This window comes from Amphibalanus amphitrite, unplaced genomic scaffold (assembly GCF_019059575.1).
Source record: "Amphibalanus amphitrite isolate SeventyFive unplaced genomic scaffold, NRLGWU_Aamphi_draft 000826F_arrow, whole genome shotgun sequence".
In the NCBI taxonomy this organism is placed as follows: Eukaryota; Metazoa; Arthropoda; class Thecostraca; order Balanomorpha; family Balanidae; genus Amphibalanus; species Amphibalanus amphitrite.
Genome location: NW_024882320.1, coordinates 281,108 through 302,881, shown reverse-complemented (window position 1 = coordinate 302,881; position 21,774 = coordinate 281,108). Strand labels below are relative to the sequence as shown.

General features: G+C 51.7%; 1 protein-coding gene and 1 non-coding gene across 5 annotated transcripts in view; one reads left to right on the top strand and one right to left on the bottom strand.

The window, feature by feature from the left end:
• Positions 1–387: 387 nt before the first annotated feature.
• The window catches only part of LOC122366717 (proline-rich protein 12-like), a 32,253-nt gene continuing 10,866 nt past the window's right edge, over positions 388–21,774 (top strand). Inside the window, exons 1-16 of one of the 4 annotated variants that reach the window (XM_043339249.1) lie at positions 388–647; positions 6,773–6,973; positions 7,122–7,322; positions 7,766–8,107; positions 8,662–8,780; positions 10,475–10,671; positions 11,052–11,676; positions 11,933–12,046; positions 12,890–12,981; positions 13,358–13,546; positions 14,085–14,748; positions 16,225–16,427; positions 16,754–16,902; positions 17,203–17,379; positions 17,720–17,887; positions 19,314–20,920. In XM_043339249.1, coding sequence (XP_043195184.1) covers positions 501–647; positions 6,773–6,973; positions 7,122–7,322; positions 7,766–8,107; positions 8,662–8,780; positions 10,475–10,671; positions 11,052–11,676; positions 11,933–12,046; positions 12,890–12,981; positions 13,358–13,546; positions 14,085–14,748; positions 16,225–16,427; positions 16,754–16,902; positions 17,203–17,379; positions 17,720–17,887; positions 19,314–20,465 — 4,740 coding nt within the window. In that variant the 5' untranslated portion in view covers positions 388–500 and the 3' untranslated portion in view covers positions 20,466–20,920. Of the gene's footprint in view, positions 648–6,772; positions 6,974–7,121; positions 7,323–7,765; positions 8,108–8,661; positions 8,781–10,474; positions 10,672–11,051; positions 11,677–11,932; positions 12,047–12,889; positions 12,982–13,357; positions 13,547–14,084; positions 14,749–16,224; positions 16,428–16,753; positions 16,903–17,202; positions 17,380–17,719; positions 17,888–19,313; positions 20,921–21,774 lie in introns of those variants that run through there. The other 3 variants (XM_043339248.1, XM_043339251.1, XM_043339250.1) reach the window with 3 other exon arrangements.
• Positions 12,490–12,571, bottom strand: Trnas-cga. The gene has a single exon. It is a non-coding gene; the product is annotated as a tRNA-Ser (tRNA).

Below are 21,774 nucleotides of genomic sequence, written 5' to 3'. Positions count from 1 at the left end.
CATGTCTTTTCGGCCGATATTACATCGGTAATATTTATTAAAATCATGATTTTATGGTGTCATTATATAGCTAACAGTCATAAGAAATATATTTCAACTCGAAAACAGCTCCAAACAGCATATAATTTTAAAGAAACTCCTCCGAAATCCAAAAGCCTATTCGGGTCCATAGAGAATAACTGCGGTCCCCCGCAATTTCGTCACGAGCGTCGGACCAATCAGCGTCGAGTACTGCCGAGCGCTGATTGGTGAATTTTCCGCTAGCGTGTAAGTACTGCTCGCGGAACAAGAGTTCGTCGACAATCCTCCACAAACGTCTGTCACCATTTTTCGTAATGCTAAACAGCCGGAGCGTACCCCCCTAGACCTGGCAACACTGGTCGCAATTTTGGATATGGCGGCGTGGTGATGTGAGGGAGGATGACAGCTACTCTGTGTTATTTTAATTATTTTCCAGTCATTGAATGGTAGCTGTGTCTCCAAAGTAGTTCAAGATCAAAATGAGCGGCTGGGCTTGGGCGAATGCCGCTCAGGCGCTGGCAAATCAAGGGATCGGTGCAGATCCACCCGTACCGCAGCCCGCGTCGATGATGGACGCATGGCCGAACGCCGGAACTGGAGCCGGCTATGCAGGCTACCCTTTAATGGTAAGTGCTTTTATTTTAATATTTTGTTATGGGCGATTTCAGTCAACTATGCATGCCATTTGTTACCCCAACTAAAGGCTTCAAAAAAATTGTGTGGTCTTTCCGTACTGATACTTAAAGGGACCCTCCCACCTTAACATTAGTTTTGAGTTGAGATAGCCAAATTGGTGGCCATGGCCTGCAAATACCGGTTTGGGCACTCACAACATCGAAAAATGCTTTAATTCGGAGATATGGAATTTCAAACTTGCAGTTTTCGGATTCTAAGGGGCTAATGCATTGAGATGCCCCCTTAGAATTTGTGACGTCAGCGGTAATCTAACGATTTTAAAACCTTATACTAACATCTTTGTAAAGCAGTGGTGGTATATGCTATTTGCGCGCAACATCTGCCGCGAACGCCGCACTTCTAAAATGAAGTCGCTAGGAACAGCGGAGATCCCAAAAAAGTAAACAAAAGTAAAAGTCTAATATCTTGAAAACGGGTGAATATTTTTCGGTGAAATTTGGTAGATATTCGTTTTTGCTCTTTCTGAATCGAGCGACATCACTTTCATGCCAATTCATTAACTTTTTTGAAGGTGGGAGGGTCCCTTTAAATAGGTACCTACAATATTTACTGACTACTGTTGCCAGTGACAGTTGCCACTGTCCTTCTCCACTGACTGCGCATTCCACCTGCCATGCACTGCATTGAATGGAAAAGCTCCAAGGCTGAGTGAATACATATTACAATGCTATTCAACCGTGAGGAAAGTGATGTCAAATTGCTTTTTGCGAAGCAGCGCAGTGCCAAAGGCAATGCCATAGTAAGAAGGTTCAAGTTAGAAGGTGCCTACTGCAGGCTATTGCAGTTTTTCTCCTGGCTGGAGTGGCAGTGGCTTCTTGTGATTTAGGGAAATTCAAGAGTGAGAGGTGAGAGCTGGTGTATCTTGTCAACTCTGCTTCCATAACTCACAGGTGCCTGTTCAAGTTTCTCTGGTCGCCACAGCTCCCACTGTAAAAAAGGCATAAAGGCAGGGATTAGCTAGCGGCCAGTCAGAGCCCTTATCAGCAGCCCTAGCTAGCGCGCTAGCCCGTTCATGTTGCCTTGGCAACAGGCTATTGACCAATGAGATGCGAGGGAAGTGTTACATCACTGATTTTTCCATACCAGTGCTCCCACATACCAGTGCCATACCAGTGTTACCTAAGCTGGAATTAAGCAACAGATCATTTAAAACACCAACTTCACATATTTTCAATTGGAATACTCATAGTCTTCTAAAAGCTGGTATATGTGAAGATAAAGTCTGAGAGTGAGTGGTATGTAGGTTGGTAGATAGGTTGTTGGTTGGAAGGTTATAGGTGAGGTAGGTAGGTGGTAGGCTGTAGGTATGTAGGTTGTAGGTTGGTAGGTTGCAGATTAGTAGGTTTGTAGGTAAGGATAGGTCAGGCTAGATTTTTTTTGTGGATGCCATTTAAATGCATTCTTGAAAAGCTGTTTCTGGCACTCAATAGCTGTTTCAGCCTAAAAATGGTTGGCAGCACCTTTGGTGATAAATAGCACCTAAGGTGAAAAATGACCAAATTTACCTGTTTTTGGCACTAGTTCTTCAGTGTGGTCTACTCTAAATCTGGGGACTGGCACCTAAATTCTGAGAGTAGTACCTACCTATCTTAACCCTCGCCGGCACAGGGGGGATGCAACCCCCCCTAAGGTTTTTCGCGAATAACTCGCGTAAAAAGCGGCCGATCGCAACGAAACTTTCAGTACCCTCGCATTGATCAATTTTACACCTACCCTGAAAATTTCATGACCCTGAACCAAATGACCTTTGACCTGTGACCTCTTTTCCGAGACCATGTTTGGCCGGAATCGCGATTCGGCGTATGTCGGCTCGCATTAGCCGCGCGTTTGCAAGCTTTTCGTGGTTTCAAACGTTCAAACATGTGATTTGACGTTGCTCCCATACATTAGAGTGGGTATCAAGGTCACCTGAAGGTCAGGTCAGGTCATTGACCTTTGGTGACCTCGGGTGACCTCGGTTCACTTTTTCGAGTTTTACATGTTTCTAGGCTAGTTTTTGGAGCTGAATTCGAATTTAGCAACCATTTGAACATTTACGAAGTAGTTTTGGTGCCTTCGTAACATGTTACGAAGCTGTCAGAGGCGGTTGACACGTATTACGAATACCCGTCACAGCCCCTACAGGTTGACCTGACCTGACCTGACCCAACCTGGTCTAAATGCTTAAAGACATCATCTCTGATCAAAACTAACACGATATTCGTGATCAGCACCCCGGAAAACCACATAGCAGCCACATTTTACGACTTTCTAACAGGTCCCGATTTTCCCGGTTTTCGGGTCATTGACCTGACCTGGAAGGTCACCCGATGACCTAGGACCTTAAAATCGGGTATCATCGGCTTCCTCTCGTGACGGGCAACACGCTCGTTTTTTCCGCGAAGCTCTAGCTCGATCAGGGGCTAAACGCGAGGGGGGGGGGGTCGTACCCCCCCCCCCCCTTGTGCCGTCGAAGGACGCAAAATGGCCTGTGCCGGCGAGGGTTAATACGTAGTACAGTATATTTACAGGCCATTCCACATGGTGGGTTAATGTCATACCTGAGTCAAAATGCATAATTGAGACATGGACTAAAAAAGAAAAAGGTGAAGAAACACGATGCATTGCACACCGATGAGTTAAAATACACACATAAAACACATGAAAATAAAAAAGCACGTATCCAGTAAACGTAAAAACTCTGCTCGCGTTTCGGAGCTGGTGACGGCCGACGGCAGGCGGTTCCAGGACGAGGGCGCCCGACAAGAAAAGGCGCGACACGACATGGCCAGCCGAAATCCCGGAGGCTCTAGCATACCAGCCAATGTCGCTCGTGTGGTTCGCTGGGATACATCGGCCCGGGGACAAACAAGGACCGGACCGCGACGGGAGCTCGCTTGTCCTTCAGTGCGCCAAAGACGCGGACGCAGTCGTGGTGAATGGTCATCTCACCTAAACCACGCCAGCCCAGCTCTTTCAGAATTGGCGAAATATGGTCACGCGCAGGTGCCCCCAACACGATCCTGGCCCCAAAGTTGATCGCCCTCTGCACTCTCTGAAGGTGACATGCGGCGGCCCCGCCCCAGGCGGAGAGGCAGTATCGGATATGTGGGAAGGCATGACATTGGATAAGTAGCTGTCGGGCCTCGGGGGTAAGGTGATGTCGAATTATATAGAGCGAGAAAAGGATGGAATTGCACTTTTTGACAACAGTGGATATGTGCGCTTCCCAGGATAGTGTTTGGTCGACCGTCACGCCCAACAGCTTAACGGAAGGAGAGTGTGTTAGTGTATGACCAGAGATACTTAAGTGAAAGGACGAGGTTTTCTTAACGTTGCTAGTGGCGCCAGTAAGGAGCAGGGTTGTTTTGGATGGGTTCATTTTTAAGGAATTGGATGTGAAATAAGACTGAACCGTAAGAAGGGTTTCCTCCTGACGGGCTTTAAGGATGGGTAGATGTCCGGGATGGACGGAGTCAAGGAGCTGGGTATCATCTGTGTAAGAAACCAACCGTCCATGTGGGAGATAGGAGGGGAGGTAATTGGTGGAGATGCTGAGCAGGATCGGGCCGACCAGGGAGCCTTGAGGTACACCATGGGAAGGGGAAGGATTAAGGAGTCGCCTCTCACCGCCTGCCGTCGCCCATCCAGGTAGCTCCGAAACCATCTCTCGTGGATACCGTACCATTGTAGTTTCGATAGAAGGATGCCGTGGTCGACGCTGTCGAAGGCACGACTCAAGTAGGGAAAGGCACGACTATCTAGTAGGGAAGCAGATGACAGCACTGTCGAGTCCATCTGAAGTGCAGTCTGTAGTTGCCAGTGCAGTTGTATTTCAAGGGATGACTCGAACGAGCTGGCTGGAGGAGACCGGCGGTTGACAGCGCGTGGGAGCGGATAATTCGCTGTCTGGCCGGCCGGCGTCCTGCGTGCGGACTGAGGAAAGGCCGCCCCACACTGGACCTCGCACATGCGGGTTGCGAGTTTTTGGGTTTTCGTGTTTCTTGAAAATTAAAGAATGCACTCTATGTTGAGTGGCCCACATCACCATGTAACAAGCGAGTCTGCATGGTTTTAGCATGCGAGCCAAGTTGCATCGCATTCCAAAAGTTGATTTTGAGTCAACTTTTGATTTTCCTCGCTGCGAGGGCTGCGAGTTTTGGTGTGTTTTGTTGAAGTCGAATTTTGGTTCATTGTGCTGTTATTGCGATAATGTGCAATGTCTGAGGGTGCACCGGCTTCACTGCATTGATGTAGTGACCATAAGAGAATGGTTTAATCACTCCATGAATGAGTATTATACTCGAGAATCCAAAACCCGCAGACTCGCAAGTCGCAACCCGCATGCGAGGTCCAGTGTGGGGCGGCCCGAAGAGTCGAGAGAGGGGCGGTGCGGTTGAATGGAGAGCTGGGTGGAACGTTATCGTGATCGTGTGGATTGTGTGGACTGTGGTGTTGTGTGACCAGGTCTAGGACAGTGGCTGCTGACACTGGCGGATCCAGAAAGGTGGTATTTGACTCCAAGACCACCTTTCTAGTGTGCTGGAAATTGAAAATTTGTATTGGAATTTGGAAAGTACGCCTTTTTTTTCTTCATTTCATTTCTTCATTTCTTCAATTTCAAAAACTCACCGGATTTCGACTCTTGCACTGCTGTGCAGTTTGAAGAAAACTTTTAAAGATTTGTGTAGTTTTGGTTTTATTCTCGAAAAAGTGCGAATTTTCGTTGATATCGGGCGTTGCGGGGAACATTTTTTCCAAAATGCCCCCCCCCCCTCCACCCCGCGGATCCGACAGTGACTGCGGAGCGTCGCTCACTGAGATGCAAAGTGTAATTTTGATTGGACAGCTGGAAAGCCCCTTGTGATCATCTGTGATCATGAAATTCGTAACATGAAATTCGTGATCAACACCCCATAACAACCTCACTAATAGTCTCAACCATAACAACCTAACTTTACGAAGTTTTGACAAACCCTTATTGTCTCGACGTTAGGGTCATTGACCTGACCTTAAAGGTCAACCAATGACTTAGGGCCTTAAAATTGGGTATCTTTTTTCCGCGAAGCTCTAGCTCGATCAGGGGCGGCAAGGCAGGAGGGGGTCCAACGCCCCCCCCCCCCCCTCCCATACGTTCGCGACTGGCTAAACGGGCGAGGGTTAAGGTGTTGACCTCGAGACAAGGTCAGGTCAGAGCCCATCAGGTGACGAAGTTGGACGGAGGAGGTCATATCGCATATCATTCGATTCGGCAGGTCTTCCTGGGTCCATTGGTGGGTTTCCAGACTCGCTAGCTCAGTTGGTCGGTAGCTCACTAGGTCGAGAATTATTGACGAAAAACGGATATGATCTTAGTTTAGTGACGTAATGACGTCACGCCCGGTCTACAATGCAAAAGCGAAGCATCGGACCCTGCAAGGACTAAGGAGTGCACGGAATCACGATTCCGTGTGCTTGAGATAGTTTTAGATTATTCCCGGCGCCAAAATAACAGTTTCCATATTTCCCCATAGCCCAGATGTCACGTGGCCGACCTGACCTCATGTATCTTTAGAAAAAAATCTGACATGTACAAATTGTGAGGCTTCTCAAGGATGAACTCTGCAAGTTCATCTCCCTGTAAAAGCGCATCTGGCACTGAGGGCTTCGCAAACTTGCGACAAACTTATTTTTCTGAAAACTTTCGACCGGCAAAAGATGAATTGCACCGGCAAAGACATTGCAGGACCGTGCGGAGATTTGCTAATGACGTCATAGGTCAGTGACCTGACCTGACCTGAAAATGCGGTTGGTGTAAAAAGATCCGGCTTGAATCAAAGGTCAGGTATGCCAAGTTTCAGCTCTCTATCGCCAGTGTGTTCTAGCTATCGCGAAATAACTCAGGAGGGGGGTGGGGGGGTTGGCGGCCGGCGAGGTTGAAAGCAAGGAAAAATTGCACATTCTATCCATGAAAGATTTGGACATTATTGCTAAATGGTTCAGCTAGTGGGTTCATACTTCTTGAAAATAAATGCTGGAAATAGGGTCTCAAAAGAACTTCCTAGCATCTAATATATTTCAATGTATTTTATTACAGAGGACTGGTCAGAAGCAAGTGTACATGACTGGGGAGGCTATGACAATGAAAAACAGAAAGAGGAAACTCTGGTTACGCTACTTGCGTTCACAAGACCCCGTAGACTATGACCGTTTTGTTCGCGTTCGAAACGACCTTCGGCGTCTAACAAGGAACCTCCGTGGCTTACACGAACAACTACTGGAGGAGGAGGATGACGAGGTAATCACCATTTATTTTGAAGGCTCAATCAGGGCTCAATTACTATCGAGATCCTTGGTGTTTGATTCCTGCGGATGCCGCGGTCCGTTCAGTGTCGCCTCTGTAGCTCGGCTGCAGCTCACCGGGTTCCCCCTCCCCTCTGTGGCAGCCGGCGGCGGCGGGCGCGCTGCAGGCGGGGGGCCAGTTCGGCGCGGCGGCCGGCTGGGGCGCCTACCAGCAGCCCGGGATGATGATGGGAGCCGGCGCTGGCCAGGCCTACCTGCCATCCGGCCAGCACCTCTGGAACGGCCAGCAGCAGCAGCAGCAGCAGCAGCAGCAGATGGCGGCGGCCGCCCAGTGGGGGCAACAGGTGAGCCGCGGCGACCGTCTTACCTTACGGAATTTTGAGGCTAACGAGTAGTGGCATTTATAGCCAAGTATGTGACCATTGCAACCTTTAGGGCCTTGATTGCAACCACTATCGTCCTTTTATAATTTTGCACTAATGGAGGCGATTCTTCAAACGTAAGTGTCAGGGTCCTTCATTGTTCCTATGGAAGCGCGTTGGGCTCCACGCCTTTGATTTTCGATATCTGATGCTTTTGCTTACGTTAGTTCAGCATGTACGTTTTTCGATAACGTTGTGGGCCTTCAAAGAACAGCATAAATGGCTCATCTGGCTAGTTAACTAACTTGTGTATATGTATAGCTTGACGAAGTAGCTCCATAGTAACAAGGTTATGTGCTATTGGTTGAGAAACATGATTTCACGTTGCCTCTCAGAGGTGACCTCTACTCCGCTCTGTTTTGCAGATGGCTGCCCATGACGCGGCGCTGTCCGGCCAGCTAGCTGCGCGGCCGCCTGCCCCGGCTGAGAAGCCGCCTCCGGCTCCGGTACCGGCGCCCGTCCCCGGACTGGCGGCCGCTCCGAGACTGGCTCCCCCAGGCAGCACCTACTCGGCCCCCGGCGCGTCCGCCGCGGCACCGCGGCCCGTCCAGCCGCCTGCCAAGGCCCCCGGACAGGCACCCAGCGCGGGCCCGGGCCCGGCCGCGCAGTCCCAGGTCCGCCGGGAGCCCCCTGTACCCGGCTCGGCAGCCGCGGCGGTGGCTGAGTCGGCGGCGGCCATCTCCCGGCTCACACCCAAAGAGCAGGAGGTGAGTCATGATGACCGCCACACAATGTCACACTTCTGTTAGTTGTTTGTGTACCTTGCTGTCTCATGTTATTTAAGCTGTACTCGGCTTCAACACTACTCAGCGTTGCGAGCCGGAAGATGCTGGGATTTATATGTGGGATATGTCGGATATTATCGTCTGGACGACACCTGGCGCGACACCTCTGTCACCTGGCGCGTCCTCCCTCCGTGCTAGTACGGTACCTAGACTGTGCTGATGGACCCAGTCAGGTACTGTATTAGCGCGCTGGGATGGCGCCGCTCGCACGTCCAGAGAGGGCACTCAAGTGCACTGAGTATGGCGGAGCCGACTGATTTTTCATGCTTCAGCATTTTTAGACTTGTAATGTTCACGTGAACCATAAACAACATATAATTCTTGTCATTGATCAGGTTAACAGGTTAAATCTTTAATGCTGGTCCGCTGTCAGTGGCCGTGGTTTCTGACTTGTTTTGTTGATTGTGTCTATGTTCTTTCGTGGTTTGCCTGCTCCCAGTAGGACTGCTACTGACAGAAGTGAATCGCTTCCATAGGAAATTCGCCAACTGCAGCGAGCGGACGAGCTGTTTGACAAGCAGTTCAAGGCCTGGGAGGAGCAGTTCAACAGCTGGAAGAACGAGAACAGAGGACACGCCGATAAGTCTCAGCTCAGGTAGGCACGTGGTGGCACTCTGCACAGGGATTGCCAGAGCTTATGAGATCCTGTGTCCGTGAATGTCAAAGAATTAGTGAATAGTGATGCTGGATGGAACATATTCAGCTCTTTCTGAAGGAGTTCCTAGTTGTACATTGAGCGATGTTTGTTTTGTCATTGAATCCTCGCGATCCTCCCATCTTCATCCCGCCATCCTCTTAGCGTCATTCTTTCATCCCCTCGACACCTTCATCCGTTCATATTTTCACCCTCACCCTGCCGTCCTCTCACCGTCATGATGTTATATTCTAATCCTCATCTCGCCGTCCTCTTACCTTAAGCCAGTGGTCGGCAGGCCCTCCGGGGTCGTGCCCCCTTTTCGGGCGCCAGGCAGGGCCATTACCCCCACCCTACCAGACACCATTGCATACACAACCGAGCTCACTATACCTTTCCGTGACTCTTTGGGTATTTCGGGTATTATTATGTAAAAACGTCGGATCACGACACAATTTTACCCTCGAGCCGATCATTTTTTTTATCTGCCATAAAACATGTCATACATTGACAGAAATAACTGTTGACTTGTTAGGCAGTTGTTTCTTGAGATCATGGAAGGTCATAAAATTTCAATTCTAGAAGGTACAGCGGGTTCTGATCTACTACACAATTGTCATTGACCCTTTGAAAGTCTTAAGTCACCCAATGGCCAAGGAAGTTAACCGTCACCCATATTGGTGTTTTGCCAGCCGCTAATTTATGGGGGGGAGAAATTCGTTGGACCCCTATTTGTCGTTCGGCCCCTGATCAAGCATGAGCTTCGCGGAAAAAACGAGCGTGTTGCCCCTGACGAGAGGAAGCTGATGATACGCAATTTTAAGGTCCTAGGTCATTGATTGACCTTCCAGGTCGGCTCAATGACCCAAAAAGTCGGAAAATCGAGACCTGTCAGAACTTCGTAAAGTGAGGATGTTGTGGAGTTTGTCGGGGTACTGATCACGAATTTTATCTAAGTTTTGATCACAGATGTCTTCGTGCATTTAGGCCAGGTCGGGTCAGGTCAGGTCAACCAATAGGCGTCCTGTCGGGTATTTATAGTAGGCATCAACAACCACTGACAGCTTCGTAACATGTTACGAAGGCACCAAAATTACTTGGTATATGTTCAAATGGTTGCGAAATTCTAGCTACAATGTATAAAATTGATAAACCTGTACTGAAAATGTCATCGCGATCGGCCGCTTTTTGCGCGAGTTATTCGCGAAAACCCGAGGAAAAGGGGGGTCCCCTATAAGTGCGAAGGTTAAAATTGGGTAGCAGCGTTTTCCTATCGTCACGGGTAGCACGTTCATTTTTCTAACGCAAAGCTCCAGCTCATATTTCAGAGGCCGAGAGGCTGGGGTCCGACCGGCCCCTCCCCGTTTACCTTAGCTGTTATGAAAACGCCAATAGAGGGGCGACGGTTAGCGTTCGATTTTTGAACCCTGAGACCAAACAGGCGTGATGTCTGTCCCATCAAGGGAGACATTAATTCTAAGATACGGCTTTCTCAGAGGCCCCCATTACCCCCCGCCGAGGGGCTCCATTACCCCCAAAGGGGGCCTGCCCCACCATTTGCCGACCCCTGCCTTAAGCCCTCCATCGTCGCATGGCTGTCCTCTCACCGTTTAATGTCGTCTTCTTATTTACCATCTCCCCGCCACCCCGCCCAGGTCGTACGAGGAGGAGATGCTTCAGATGAAGAACAAGCTGCTGCAGCGTCACGAACAGCTACGGCGACGGCTGGCTCAGAAACTGGCCAAGGCTCGCGGCGAGACACCGCCACCGGACCTGCCGCCTCCGCCGCCGGCCGCCGCCGCACCCGGGCCTGGCGCCGCTGCAGCGCGAGCACCCGGCTCCGGCCGCTTCGGTGAGTCGGTTGTCGGCTGTGAGGGCGTACGTGATTGAACAGGGATGGATTGGTCGTTTTGAGCTAGATGCTTCCTTGTGTATTGTGTTACCAGTGGTGCTTTCCTGTATGTGAAATAAAATGTGTCATTTTTTTTTTTTTTGCTTAGTTGTCTAGTATGCGACGTAAGCTGTACCATTTTACTTCTACTAGTTGTCGTTTTGTTCTCTGTTTTTGAGTTACTTTAACTAATTAGAATCGACCTATGATTCCCTATTTTCCATCAATCCATGAATAACCGACGAATTGCTGCCGTGTAGCAGTCCTTCGTCATGTCCCTCACCCCCGAACGTGAGCACCGCTCCCCCTCTGACGTGAGCACCGCTCCCCCTCTGTCACAGACGAGGAACAGTCGGGCAGGGGTGAGCGCGGCGACTACGACGAACACGGCGGCTACGGCGAGGACTACGGCGAAGGCTCCGGCTACGACCGGGAGTACGGCGAGAGCGGAGCGTACGGCGGTCGTGGCGGCCGCGGTCGGGGGCGAGGCGCACGCGGCCGCGGCGGGTACAGCGCTGAAGACCGCGGCGGCCCTCAGGACGATGACTACTCGTGGGACGGACCCGGCGGGCGCGGCCGGGGCCGTGGACGAGGCCGGGGAGGGCTCGATGAAGGATTCAGAGGCCGCGGTAGGGGCGGCTACGATGGTGACGGACATGAACGCGGCCGGGGCCGGGGAGCCCGCGGCCGCGGCCGTGGTGGCTACTCTGCTGAAGATGACTACAGCCACGGTGATTACTATGAGGAGGAGGGTGGTTACGGCCCGGGCCGCGGTGGCCGCGGAGGACCCCGCGGCTTCCCGCGCGGTGGACCCCGCGGTGGGCCCCGCGGCGGCCGGGGTCGTGGCGGGTTTGGCCGCGGCGGAGGGCCTGGAGGAGGATACGGAGACGAACCGTATGACCCAGCCGACCCCGGCAGTTACGACTATGACGGCGGCTACAACGACTGGGACGGCTACGCCGACGAGTGAGTTAATGGAAGAACTGGGTGCAAAGTAATCGATACGCGACAGTTTTTTTTTTTAATTTTTAACTCATACACACTACTGTCAAGTAGTCCTAGCCCCTAGGTTAGCATATTATTAATACTGCTGTCTTAACATTGCGTTGCCGTGCATTATCCAGCTCTGCCGTATGGTAACAAGTGGCCCTCCACATTGTTCCATCATATCAGGACTATCTATTTCCCCGACTGACTCCTGTGCACGCCGTTCGTTTCGCAGCGGCACCGGCCCCAGGGAGAGCCGCGGAGATCGACCGGGAGAGTCCGCAGACTCGTGGCAGGACCTCGGTGGAGGGCTCAAGGGACGCCCGTTCTCGTCTGCGCCGTATGCCAGGTAAGGAGACTAGCCCCGGTTGTAGTGATGTCGGGGTCTGGTTCCTATGACAGTCGCTTCTAGCGTCCACCAAGCCTGCCTGACTGTTTACGTGTGGAAACCAAACTAATACATATATCTGCATCTTCGCAACCGGCCGCCTGCAAGAAGTGAAGTTTTATGAAATTTCAAATTATGACGATCCGCGGGCGTAATTGATCGGCCGCTTACCGCGCTTAGCGTAGGATTCTATATAGTTTGTTGGAGTGCATTGACAGGGGATAGTCTCATTTGTTTCAAGAAATCGAATCGTAACATTGAGCGCTGCGTATAGATGGTAGTCAGTAATCACTCGTTGCTTCGAGCACGGCGAAAACGCCCCGCCGTGTGAGGTGCGCCGAGTTGAGGATAGCGTATACTTATCTGCTTATTGTGATGTCCTTTTGCCATAAATTCAAAACCTCCGCAGCCTGCAGGATTCGAACCTGCGCGGGGAGACCCCATCAGATTTCGAGTCTGACGCCTTAACCACTCGGCCAAGACTGCACCCGTGAGGACCGTGCAATGCCACTTTATTTAAATCGTCAGGATAACACTGACCCCATAAACTTCATGCAGTCATGAACTCGCTGGCTTAGTTAGCTCGCCGTGACCTGTCACGTTCTCAATCTGGTAACAGTAATTAGCAGGATTCCGACGCAGGTCTTACCATTGAGAACCAGTCGGGTCACACGTCCAGTATCAGCTGAGCAGCAGCTGTGGCTAATTATTTTGTATTCGTCGCTCACTGATCTCCCAGCCCGCCCCACGCCTACACGAAGCGTCGTCTTATCAGCCGCCTGACTGCTCTGTTTGCCTTCACAGCGGTGGACCCGACAAGGGAGCCGAGGGCGACGACCATGCCGTCATCGACTACGGCCACAAAAACGCCTTAGATGTGGTCTCAAAGTTCGACGGTGAGGCGATAGGCGGGGGTCTTGGGTGCGGGTCGACTTGGGTCGGGCCGGGGAGGAGGGTAGTTTGATGTTCTGTGAAAGTGCAGTCAGAATCGGTTAGTGACTAGCTCAGAAAGTTACCTGTTAGTGTTGACTTGAAGGGGTCATTTATGTGTTGCGGTCTTCTTCAGTCGTTCTAATTTATGCTAGCAGATAAATGGAATCACAACACACACACACACACTAATGATTACAGGCGCCTACGATCAGCTTTTCTCAGAACTCAATAGCTGTTTGTTGTGCATTTAAGACAACACCTGAGCAGGGTTGAGTTTGAACAATCTTCAAACCACAGAACCAGCCACCCGGCTCTCGCTGACGCCCTGCCCTGTCGCAGGTGGCGGTCCGCCGCCGTCCCTCAAAGACGCCATCGAGAGCGTGTACGAGGCGTTCACGCGGCCAGTGCGCGAGCAGTCCATCTCCTCCATCGCCTCTGCTGACCGGCTGGTGGGTCTGGGTGTGCCAGAGCCGGTACCGCCCCCGCCACCGCCGCCGCCGCCGCCCGGACGCCACTCGTACGGCAGAGGTGAGTCGATCTGTGGGGAGATAGACAAGGTGGGAGTGTGGCATATATCGACACCTTTTTTTTAAACCCCACATCTGTTCTCCGGTGAATTTTCGGGAAGCACGAAAGATCTCTTTTTAGAAGTGTCCAATCGTCCGATCCTGATCAAATTTGTGTGTTCGTAAGCTTGCTCTGGCATTGCTTGATCTGCCAAGACAGACAAACTTGAGAAAAATCGAGTGACTGTACCTTTTTTGAAGGTTTCTAAACAACTTGTCTGAACTTCACGGGAGAACAAATGTGGGGTTTAAAAAAGGTGTACAAAGGTGTAGATAAAAAGGTGTAGATATGGCTGAGTAGAGGGCTGGGAATGATTCAAAGTTAATGGTGCTGGTGCATTTGATGGTCTCACTGCTTTAGTAGCTTGCAGTCAACATGAACGTGTTGGAGAAGCTCATACCATCGTGTGGCAAATCGCACGCAAGTACGGCATTCTACGTCCACAGTTCGCCGTTATAGTTTGCCTGCAGTGTCACCTCTTTTCGTCTCCTGCCTACAGATCCGGACGGCTACGGCCTGGGCCCCAGCCACCCGGACGACTACGCCGACCTGGGCCGGCCGCCGCGGCGCAGTCGGTCCCGCTCGCCACGGTTCCGCTCCCGCACGCGGTCTCCGCGGCGCTACTCACCCTACCGACACCGGCCGCGCTCGCGGTCGCGTTCGCCGCCGCGCCGCAGCCGCAGCCCGTGGCGGCGTGGCTACGACTCTCCCCCGCGCCGCAGCCGCTGGTCGCCTCCTCGTGACCGGCGGCCTCCCTCCGACGACCGGCGACCCCCCTCCGACGACCGGCGACCGCCCTTCGACGACCGGCGACCGCCCTTCGACGACCGCCGACCTCCGTACGACGACCGCCGGCGGATGGACGACCGGCCACGGGACCCGTACGACCGACCGCGAGACCCGTACGACCGACCACGGTCTCCGCACGACAGGCATCGAGATCGCTACGACCGGCCACGGGATCCGTACAGTCGTTCACGGAGTCCGTACAGTCGTCCGCGCGAGGTGCCCCTCCGATCGCTGAGTCCGTCTGACCGGCCGCGATGGCCGGGTGATCGGGTGCGGTCGCGGAGTCCGGGCCTGGGCAGGGGCCGAGGTGGCGGAGTAGTGTACGACAGGCCGCGGGGCCCGGGAGGCGGCGACGATCGTTTCCGCTGGGTGAGGTGAGTTGGACGAGGTGTCATTGTATTCAGCGGGTCAGGTAATCTGGTTATGGGGTAATATTGGTAGCATTCAGCGCGCTGAGCTATCAGCCAAATGATGAGCAATAATTATGCTTAACCCGCGCCCTGCTGGGGGGGGGGGTGTTTGAACACACCCCCCCCTTGTGGTTTTTCGCGAATATCTCAAAAACGGCGGCGCGGAGCGCCGCCGTTTTTGGTACACCTTATCATACATCAATTCTACACATGTGAAAATTTCAGACCAAGGTCATTCAAGGTCAGGTCACCAGGTCACTTGAAGTGACCTCACCTCATAAAAAGTTTCAATGTCTGTCATAGCTACACCGAGTGACCGATCGCTTTGAAACTTTCAGCGATTGCTAAGAGCAATAGCATGTACAAAATGTATATCTCAGAATTCTGATATCGATGACCTAAGGTCAGGTCAATTTTGCGACCTCCCCATTATAAGTCAATGGGAGAAAATTGAAATGCGCCTCTTTTGGACGAAAGGCGTTATAAATACTCCCAAACATTGAATTACAAGTGGTTGAGACACACTGAACATGAAAATGGTGTCCGTGACCCCTGTTTATGCCCTGAGGTCATCTTAGGTCACGAATGGTATCTAACAGTTTTTCGCAAATAACTTTTGATAGAGGCATGCTAGAGCGATGAAAACGCCTTAGATGTGTTCAGCTCGACGATACGGATCGACTGATATGCAACATGACCCTTTCCGGTCAGGTCATGACCTTGACCTGAGGTCAAATTTTCAAGTTGACCTTTCAAGGTCAAGTTATAGTTCATTCGATGCGTCTTGACGAGAGGAACACGATGCCGGTAAAAGTAAGCTCGTACAAGGTTTGGGTCAAAAGTTATTGCAGAATAACTGTTTCCGAAAAAATCGGCTATTTTTGCAGTTTTTGCCCCCTGCAGGCAAAACCGTTGACGTTAGGTCAAATCTGAGGAAATTACTCAGAATGGGCGTTAATAGGGCTATCGAATGCGCTTCTCCGCGGCGCTGTAGCTCTATTGGTTCCCGAGTTATGCGTTGGCTTCTTGGAAATTGTTGACATTCTACCTGGAAATCGGCGAAATTTTGCCTTCAATGACCTCTGGTGACCTGACCTTTGACCTGACCAAAAAATTGACCGAAGTAATTTCCTCATTATTTTTGACGTTCTTTCGAACGCCGCCTTCCGCGTATCGCTACGTGGCCCAGGAGCCGAGTTATAAGGGGGGGGGGGTGTTCAAACACCCCCCCCCCCCCCAGCAGGGCGTGGAAATCCAGGACCCCCAGCCGGGCGCGGGTTAATGATATGATCTTCGATCCATCATATTCCGTCTTGTAGTCAGTTTCTCATTTTAAAATAGTTACCTTAGAACCTGGTGCGAGTTTTTCGTTGCTATCTTTTTTTCTTTAATGTAACAGTAAGTATCCGCTATTGACCTCCTCCCCCGTCTCACCCTCAGGCCGGGAGCTGTGCCGCAGGACCCGGGCTCCCCGACTCCGCGTGCTCCGCCTGCTCCTCCCGCTCCCCCGGCCAACCCCCCGGCTCCACCCCAACCGGAGCCCCTCTTCCCGACTGTGAACGTCAAGGATCTGCTGCAGCCGCCGGGTCGACTGACGCGGCCCTCCAACCTGGTCATCATACTGAGGGGGCCGCCCGGATCGGGTGAGAAACTCATGGACTTGAGGGCGTATGTTGTTTGGATGAACGGACAGCAGTCATCTGACAAAAAAAAAACTGCATTAGATTTGGCGGCAAATAACTGGTCTAAAAATTTGAGCGATTATCATAGTTATGCCTGTCTAGAGCATTGAGAATGATAAACGATGCACAGATAGCAATATTTTTGCCGGCCTTGTGACTGTTACTGTCACAAGCAGCTGGCCTTAATCAAACCTTCAGCCAGCTTTTTATTCCATTCGGTCACGTGCTTAGTTATGCTCCCACAGTACCAATTGCCAGTCCATTTTTTACTTCAATTGTCCCCGCAGGCAAGACGTACACGGCGAAGCTGATCAAGGACCAGGAGGTGGCGAACAAGGGCAGCGCGCCTCGCATCCTCTCCCTGGACGACTACTTCTGCACGGAGAAAGAGAAAGCCGTCACCGACCCAGACACCGGCAAGAAGGTCACCAAAAAGGTAACGGAGGCGAACCGCTGTACTTATACTCGTAATCGTTTATCAACCAGGATCAGAGGATGAATTTGACTGGCGGGGTGAAGGGATGTATCGAGGCTTTGTGTTCCAGGTAGGTATTCTGCCACGAAACATATGCTTTGTTAGTATTATGATAGCTTCGCTGAATCGCCTTGCGCCAGTTTGAATGGCGGTGCTGTCTTTACCATGGCCTTGCATGCCACCCTATTGTGTCGAACCGACCACTCATCACTCTATGATGTGTTCGTGATGACCTGACTCTGACCTCCCCGCCTTCCGCAGGTGATGGAATATGAGTACGACGCGGCCGTGGAGGAATCGTACCGCGTCTCGCTACGGAAGGTCTTCAGGAAGACTGTCGACGAGGGCTTCTTCCATTTCATCATCGTTGACTGCGTCAACGCGCGGACCAATCAGTACGACGAGATGTGCTCGTACGCCAGCGCTCGCGGCTTCAAGGTGCGTATGAGGGTGGTGGGCCTGAGGCATGGATGTGATGACTGGGGATGACGTATGGCTGGCGGAGGGCAGGTATTATTGGAAATACTGAGCAGTTCCGGGGATGGTTTACCGGAGGAGGATATGCTGGGTGGGCTGAGCTGAGATGGAGGGTAGTTGATGGACTTTGTTGGTTTTTCTTTGAAGGAGTGCGGGTATTGAATGATACAATTTAGTCGTAGCTCACGTCGTGTGTTAATTATGAAGTACGTTATACTCAAGGTCGTGCTACATGATGTATAGCTAATCTTTTTTTGCTCGCCGACTCCCTGCTAATCACTATTCCCTCCGTGTCCACTAGGTGTACATTGCCGAGATGGACATGGATGTGGCCACGTGTCACAAGCGGAACATCCACGGCCGATCTCTGGATGATATCCGAGAGGTGGTCAAGAACTGGCAGCCCACGCCTCGACACTACATCAGGGTGGATGTGCGACCGGTGCTTCAGGACGACAGCATCCAGGAGGTAGGTCCTGCTGCCGTCGGGCGTGGGGTTTGGGTGATTTGGTCCGTGGCTGAAAATGCTATGAGATGTGACCGAATCGGGTATCGGGGCGTTGATTTTGTCGCTGTGTCCTGTCACACCGTGATTATTCGGACGGTAGGAGCGGGAAAATGTAATAATTGCATGCCTGATGGCACAGATTTCTGTCACCAGGACTAGTTGACTTTGGGCGGTGACCCTTGCCCTCAGTACTAGTCGAGTACGAGTCCAGGTAGAAGTCAGGGTCTTTTTCAAATATGGCCAGAAAGAAGTACATTTCGTGAAACAATGACACATAAAGGGTGAAGTATTAGTGACAGCGACAATGATAATGCAAATGTTGAGCAGTGCTATGAGATAAGAGGGTTGAACATGTGTTTACGTGCACCGACTGAAACCCACGGGCGGCATGTCATCGCTTTATGAGCTGGGCGTGCTCGCCGACCTGGTAGCAAACTTCCTTCGGGAGTGGAAGTGGCAGGAGGCTTTGATAAACCAGGTTTGGCAACCTGGTCGTAGGCCTCACGCCGGAATAAGTTATTTCGTATCAAACCAGGTTTGGCAACTTGGTCGTCAGCCTCACTCCGGGATAAGTTATCGCGGTGTCAGGTTTGGCAACTTGGTCGTCGGCCTCTGGCAGATCGCGACGCGAGGAGGTTACCTTCCGTCGGCTTGTACCGGGCATACCGGCCAGGTACCCACCGGTACCTATGGGCACCTTATTGGCGTCAGCTCTAAACCTTATTGTGTGAGATGTGACAACTTTCGGTCCGAATTGTCTTGATGGAGTGCCAGAGACTGAATCTGACCGGGCCTGCGTGTCGCTCAGCTCTTACTGAGCATGCCCGTTGGTGACAATCCCCTACGTTTGGTTCCTCCGGTACTCTTTCTTTCGTTCATTACGGCCTTCGGACTACGGGTGCTTTAAATCCCCAGCTTTGAGGAAGTAACGTTACAACTGGGCGTGATATAACCTGGTAGCTGGTGCGCCATTACGCCAATTCATCATCAGTACCATCAGCAATTCATCGATGTTTGTGTCCGAAGTAGCCCCGAAGAGTGTTGAGGCGAATCTTGAAGAAAACATGGTGCTAGCACGGCCCAATTCTCAGGAAACAGTACAGAACGCTGCCGCCCCAGCCTCCTCAGTTTTCGCCAGCCGATCGCCACTGGTAACGCTACAGCTACCTGACCTTCGCTTAGGCGTCTAAGACAACCAACATGCTATTAGCCTAGTCTGGCATAATCAAACGCTTGACTTGCTTATCGACAGGGTGCACGTAAACACTATGTTCACCGCCTTTGGCTCACAGCACTATCCATTGTTCGATTCCCGCAATAGCATTGTCGCTGTCGCTGGCACTTTACCCTCGGGTGTCATTGTTTAACGAAGTTTCTTTTTACTCAGCTGGAAACGGCCGCTGAGAACATCAAAGCGGAGGGACTTCGTATCGCTGAGCTGCTCAAGAATTACGATCAGCTTCTTCCTTCCGATTACCGAGAGTGTGGTCCAGGCGCCAGCTCATACTCTCGAAGTAGTCCCCTACGCTCCAAGAACGGGGGCAAGATGCACCTCATACTGGGCGACTCCTTCGCGCAAAGAGCCAGGTTTCAGCCCGCCGATCCTGAAGACGAGATTTTCAGTCGCTGTAGAGGCGGAGCCACATGGTCATCTGTACTCGGGAAGATTGCAGAGGATCTCAACGACTGGGCTGCTATGGTACAAGAGACAGGAATGGACCGGGGCAATTGCGCCATATGGCTGAGTGGCAACGACGTATACACGGGCGTCGCTCGTCCCCCGAACTTTGATCGTGAACATTTGGAGGAAGTGGCGCAGACGGCCAAAGAGGTGATCACGGCGGCGGAGGCAGTGTGTGCCAGGGTGTTTGTGCTCGGACCCCTGCCGCGATACTGCGCCGACCTGCCCGGATCCGCCTGGGAGAGAACGGCAGCCTACCACCTGGAGCGTGCTCTCCTGAGAAAGAGCCTCAACGCCGACACTCAGCTGCTGAAACCGGGACGAGGCATCACAAGAAAGTTTCAAGGCCGGCACTCGCTGATGGACGGCTGTCTTAAATGGTTCGCGCCCGACCGCATGCATCTGTCGCCTCTGGGGTACCTAAAACTGGCGGGCCATATGCCTGACTGGCTTCGTGTAGGCTACTCGGAGAAGTCCGAGAAGTCTGAGCAGTCTGAGAAGGAGAAGTCTGAGAAGTCTGAGAAGTCCGAGAAACCCGAGAAGCCTGAGAGCCCTGAGAAACTCAAGATGTCTGAGACCCCCAAGAAGTCTGAGAAGTCTGAGAAGCCCAAGGATCCCGAGAAGTTTGTCAAGTCTGAGATGCCCAAGGAGCCCGAGCCGTCTGTAAAGTCTGAGATGCCCAAGAAGGCCGAGACGTCTGTAAAGTCTGAGATGCCCAAGAAGCCCGAGACGTCTGTGAAGTCTGTGATGTGCGAGAAATCTGAGAAGTCCAAGAAGCGCAAGAAGTCCAAGAAGGCAAAGAAGCCGAAGCAGTGTGTGGTATCGAGTGTGGTATCGAGTAATCTGATTCAGCTCTAGTGACGAAATGTGCTGGATGCTCTCACATGCACATCATGCGATGGCGTTTTATTTGCGTGCCGCGGCGTGTCCTGGTAGACTGAAGGATAACGTTTCGTATGTTTCTTAGTTCCAGAGAAATGCTGTTTTTGTTCCTCGGTGTGTAGTATGTCACACAGTTTGTGTACTGATGTTTCCTCTCGGAGCCCTGTGCGTGGGCCGGGGAAGCGTCCGCGCACCGGGCGCCTGGCCGCAGCCCTGCCGCGCGAGCTCGCGTGGAAGGTGGAGCTTGTAACCCGGAGAGGTGCCGCGTGCAAAAGACGTGTTAGCCGGGAACGGTCTGCGTCTAGTAACGGTCAAATATTCCACCCTGCTGTTTGGGGAAAGCTCGGTGTTCTGAACCGGTGTAGCACTCCCCAAAACATTGTTTTTTGTATTGTTTCTGTTCAATATACTATACAGTCCATTTGTATGCATCGCTGAGTTTGTATCGCTGAGTGATCCGGAGCCATACAACACGGCTACATACACGTTACACACTGTTGCTATTCTATAAAATGTATCGGAAATAAATGCGCGTTTTCGCACTGAAATCCCTTCGAACTTGAAAGATCACTGTATAAGTGACGGGGGGTGGGGGTCTCAGGTGGGTGTTTACTGTTCAGTAACAAAATGGTAATAAAAGGCAAGCTGGAAATCGGTAAGAAAATTGCTTCTCACAGGGAAGTCCCAAGGTGGATTCTGAAAGGCGGTCTCGGACGCTACGGGGGGGGGGGGGGGCGCACCCTCCAAACGTTTTTCCAAATAAAAAGATCGTTTCGATTGTTTTTGTGCAATTAAAAGAAAATCTGTCCTCATAAATTTGTTATGCTCTCTTTCTTGACTAGAAAAAAACGACGAAGTTTTCATCGAATTAGACGCTGCGATGAAGGCATTCGACCCTAATGCTCTAACCCCTGGGATCCACCAGTGGGGAAGTCGAAAACTACAGCTGCGAGATAGTATGAAAAGTGACAGCCAGAACCCACGCTAAGCAGAGCACGCTGCCCAGGCCCCGGCCCCGGCCCCACAGTCTGGGTGGGGCGCTTCCAGGGTTTGGATGCCAAAGTTCACAGCTAACAACATGTTTTTATATCCGCAAGCCCTTTATTAAGCCGTTTGGGCGTAAAGGGCAGCAGAAGGGGTGGAAAACTGCGTTAGTCGCATTTCGCGCCCTTTTATTAAATCGACCGCAGGTTGGATGGGGTCGCACCGGTGGAGTCAATGAGTCAGTGGTCGAAAATTGAATAATGAGATAAGTCAATGGGTCAATGGAGAAAATTGAAAGGCG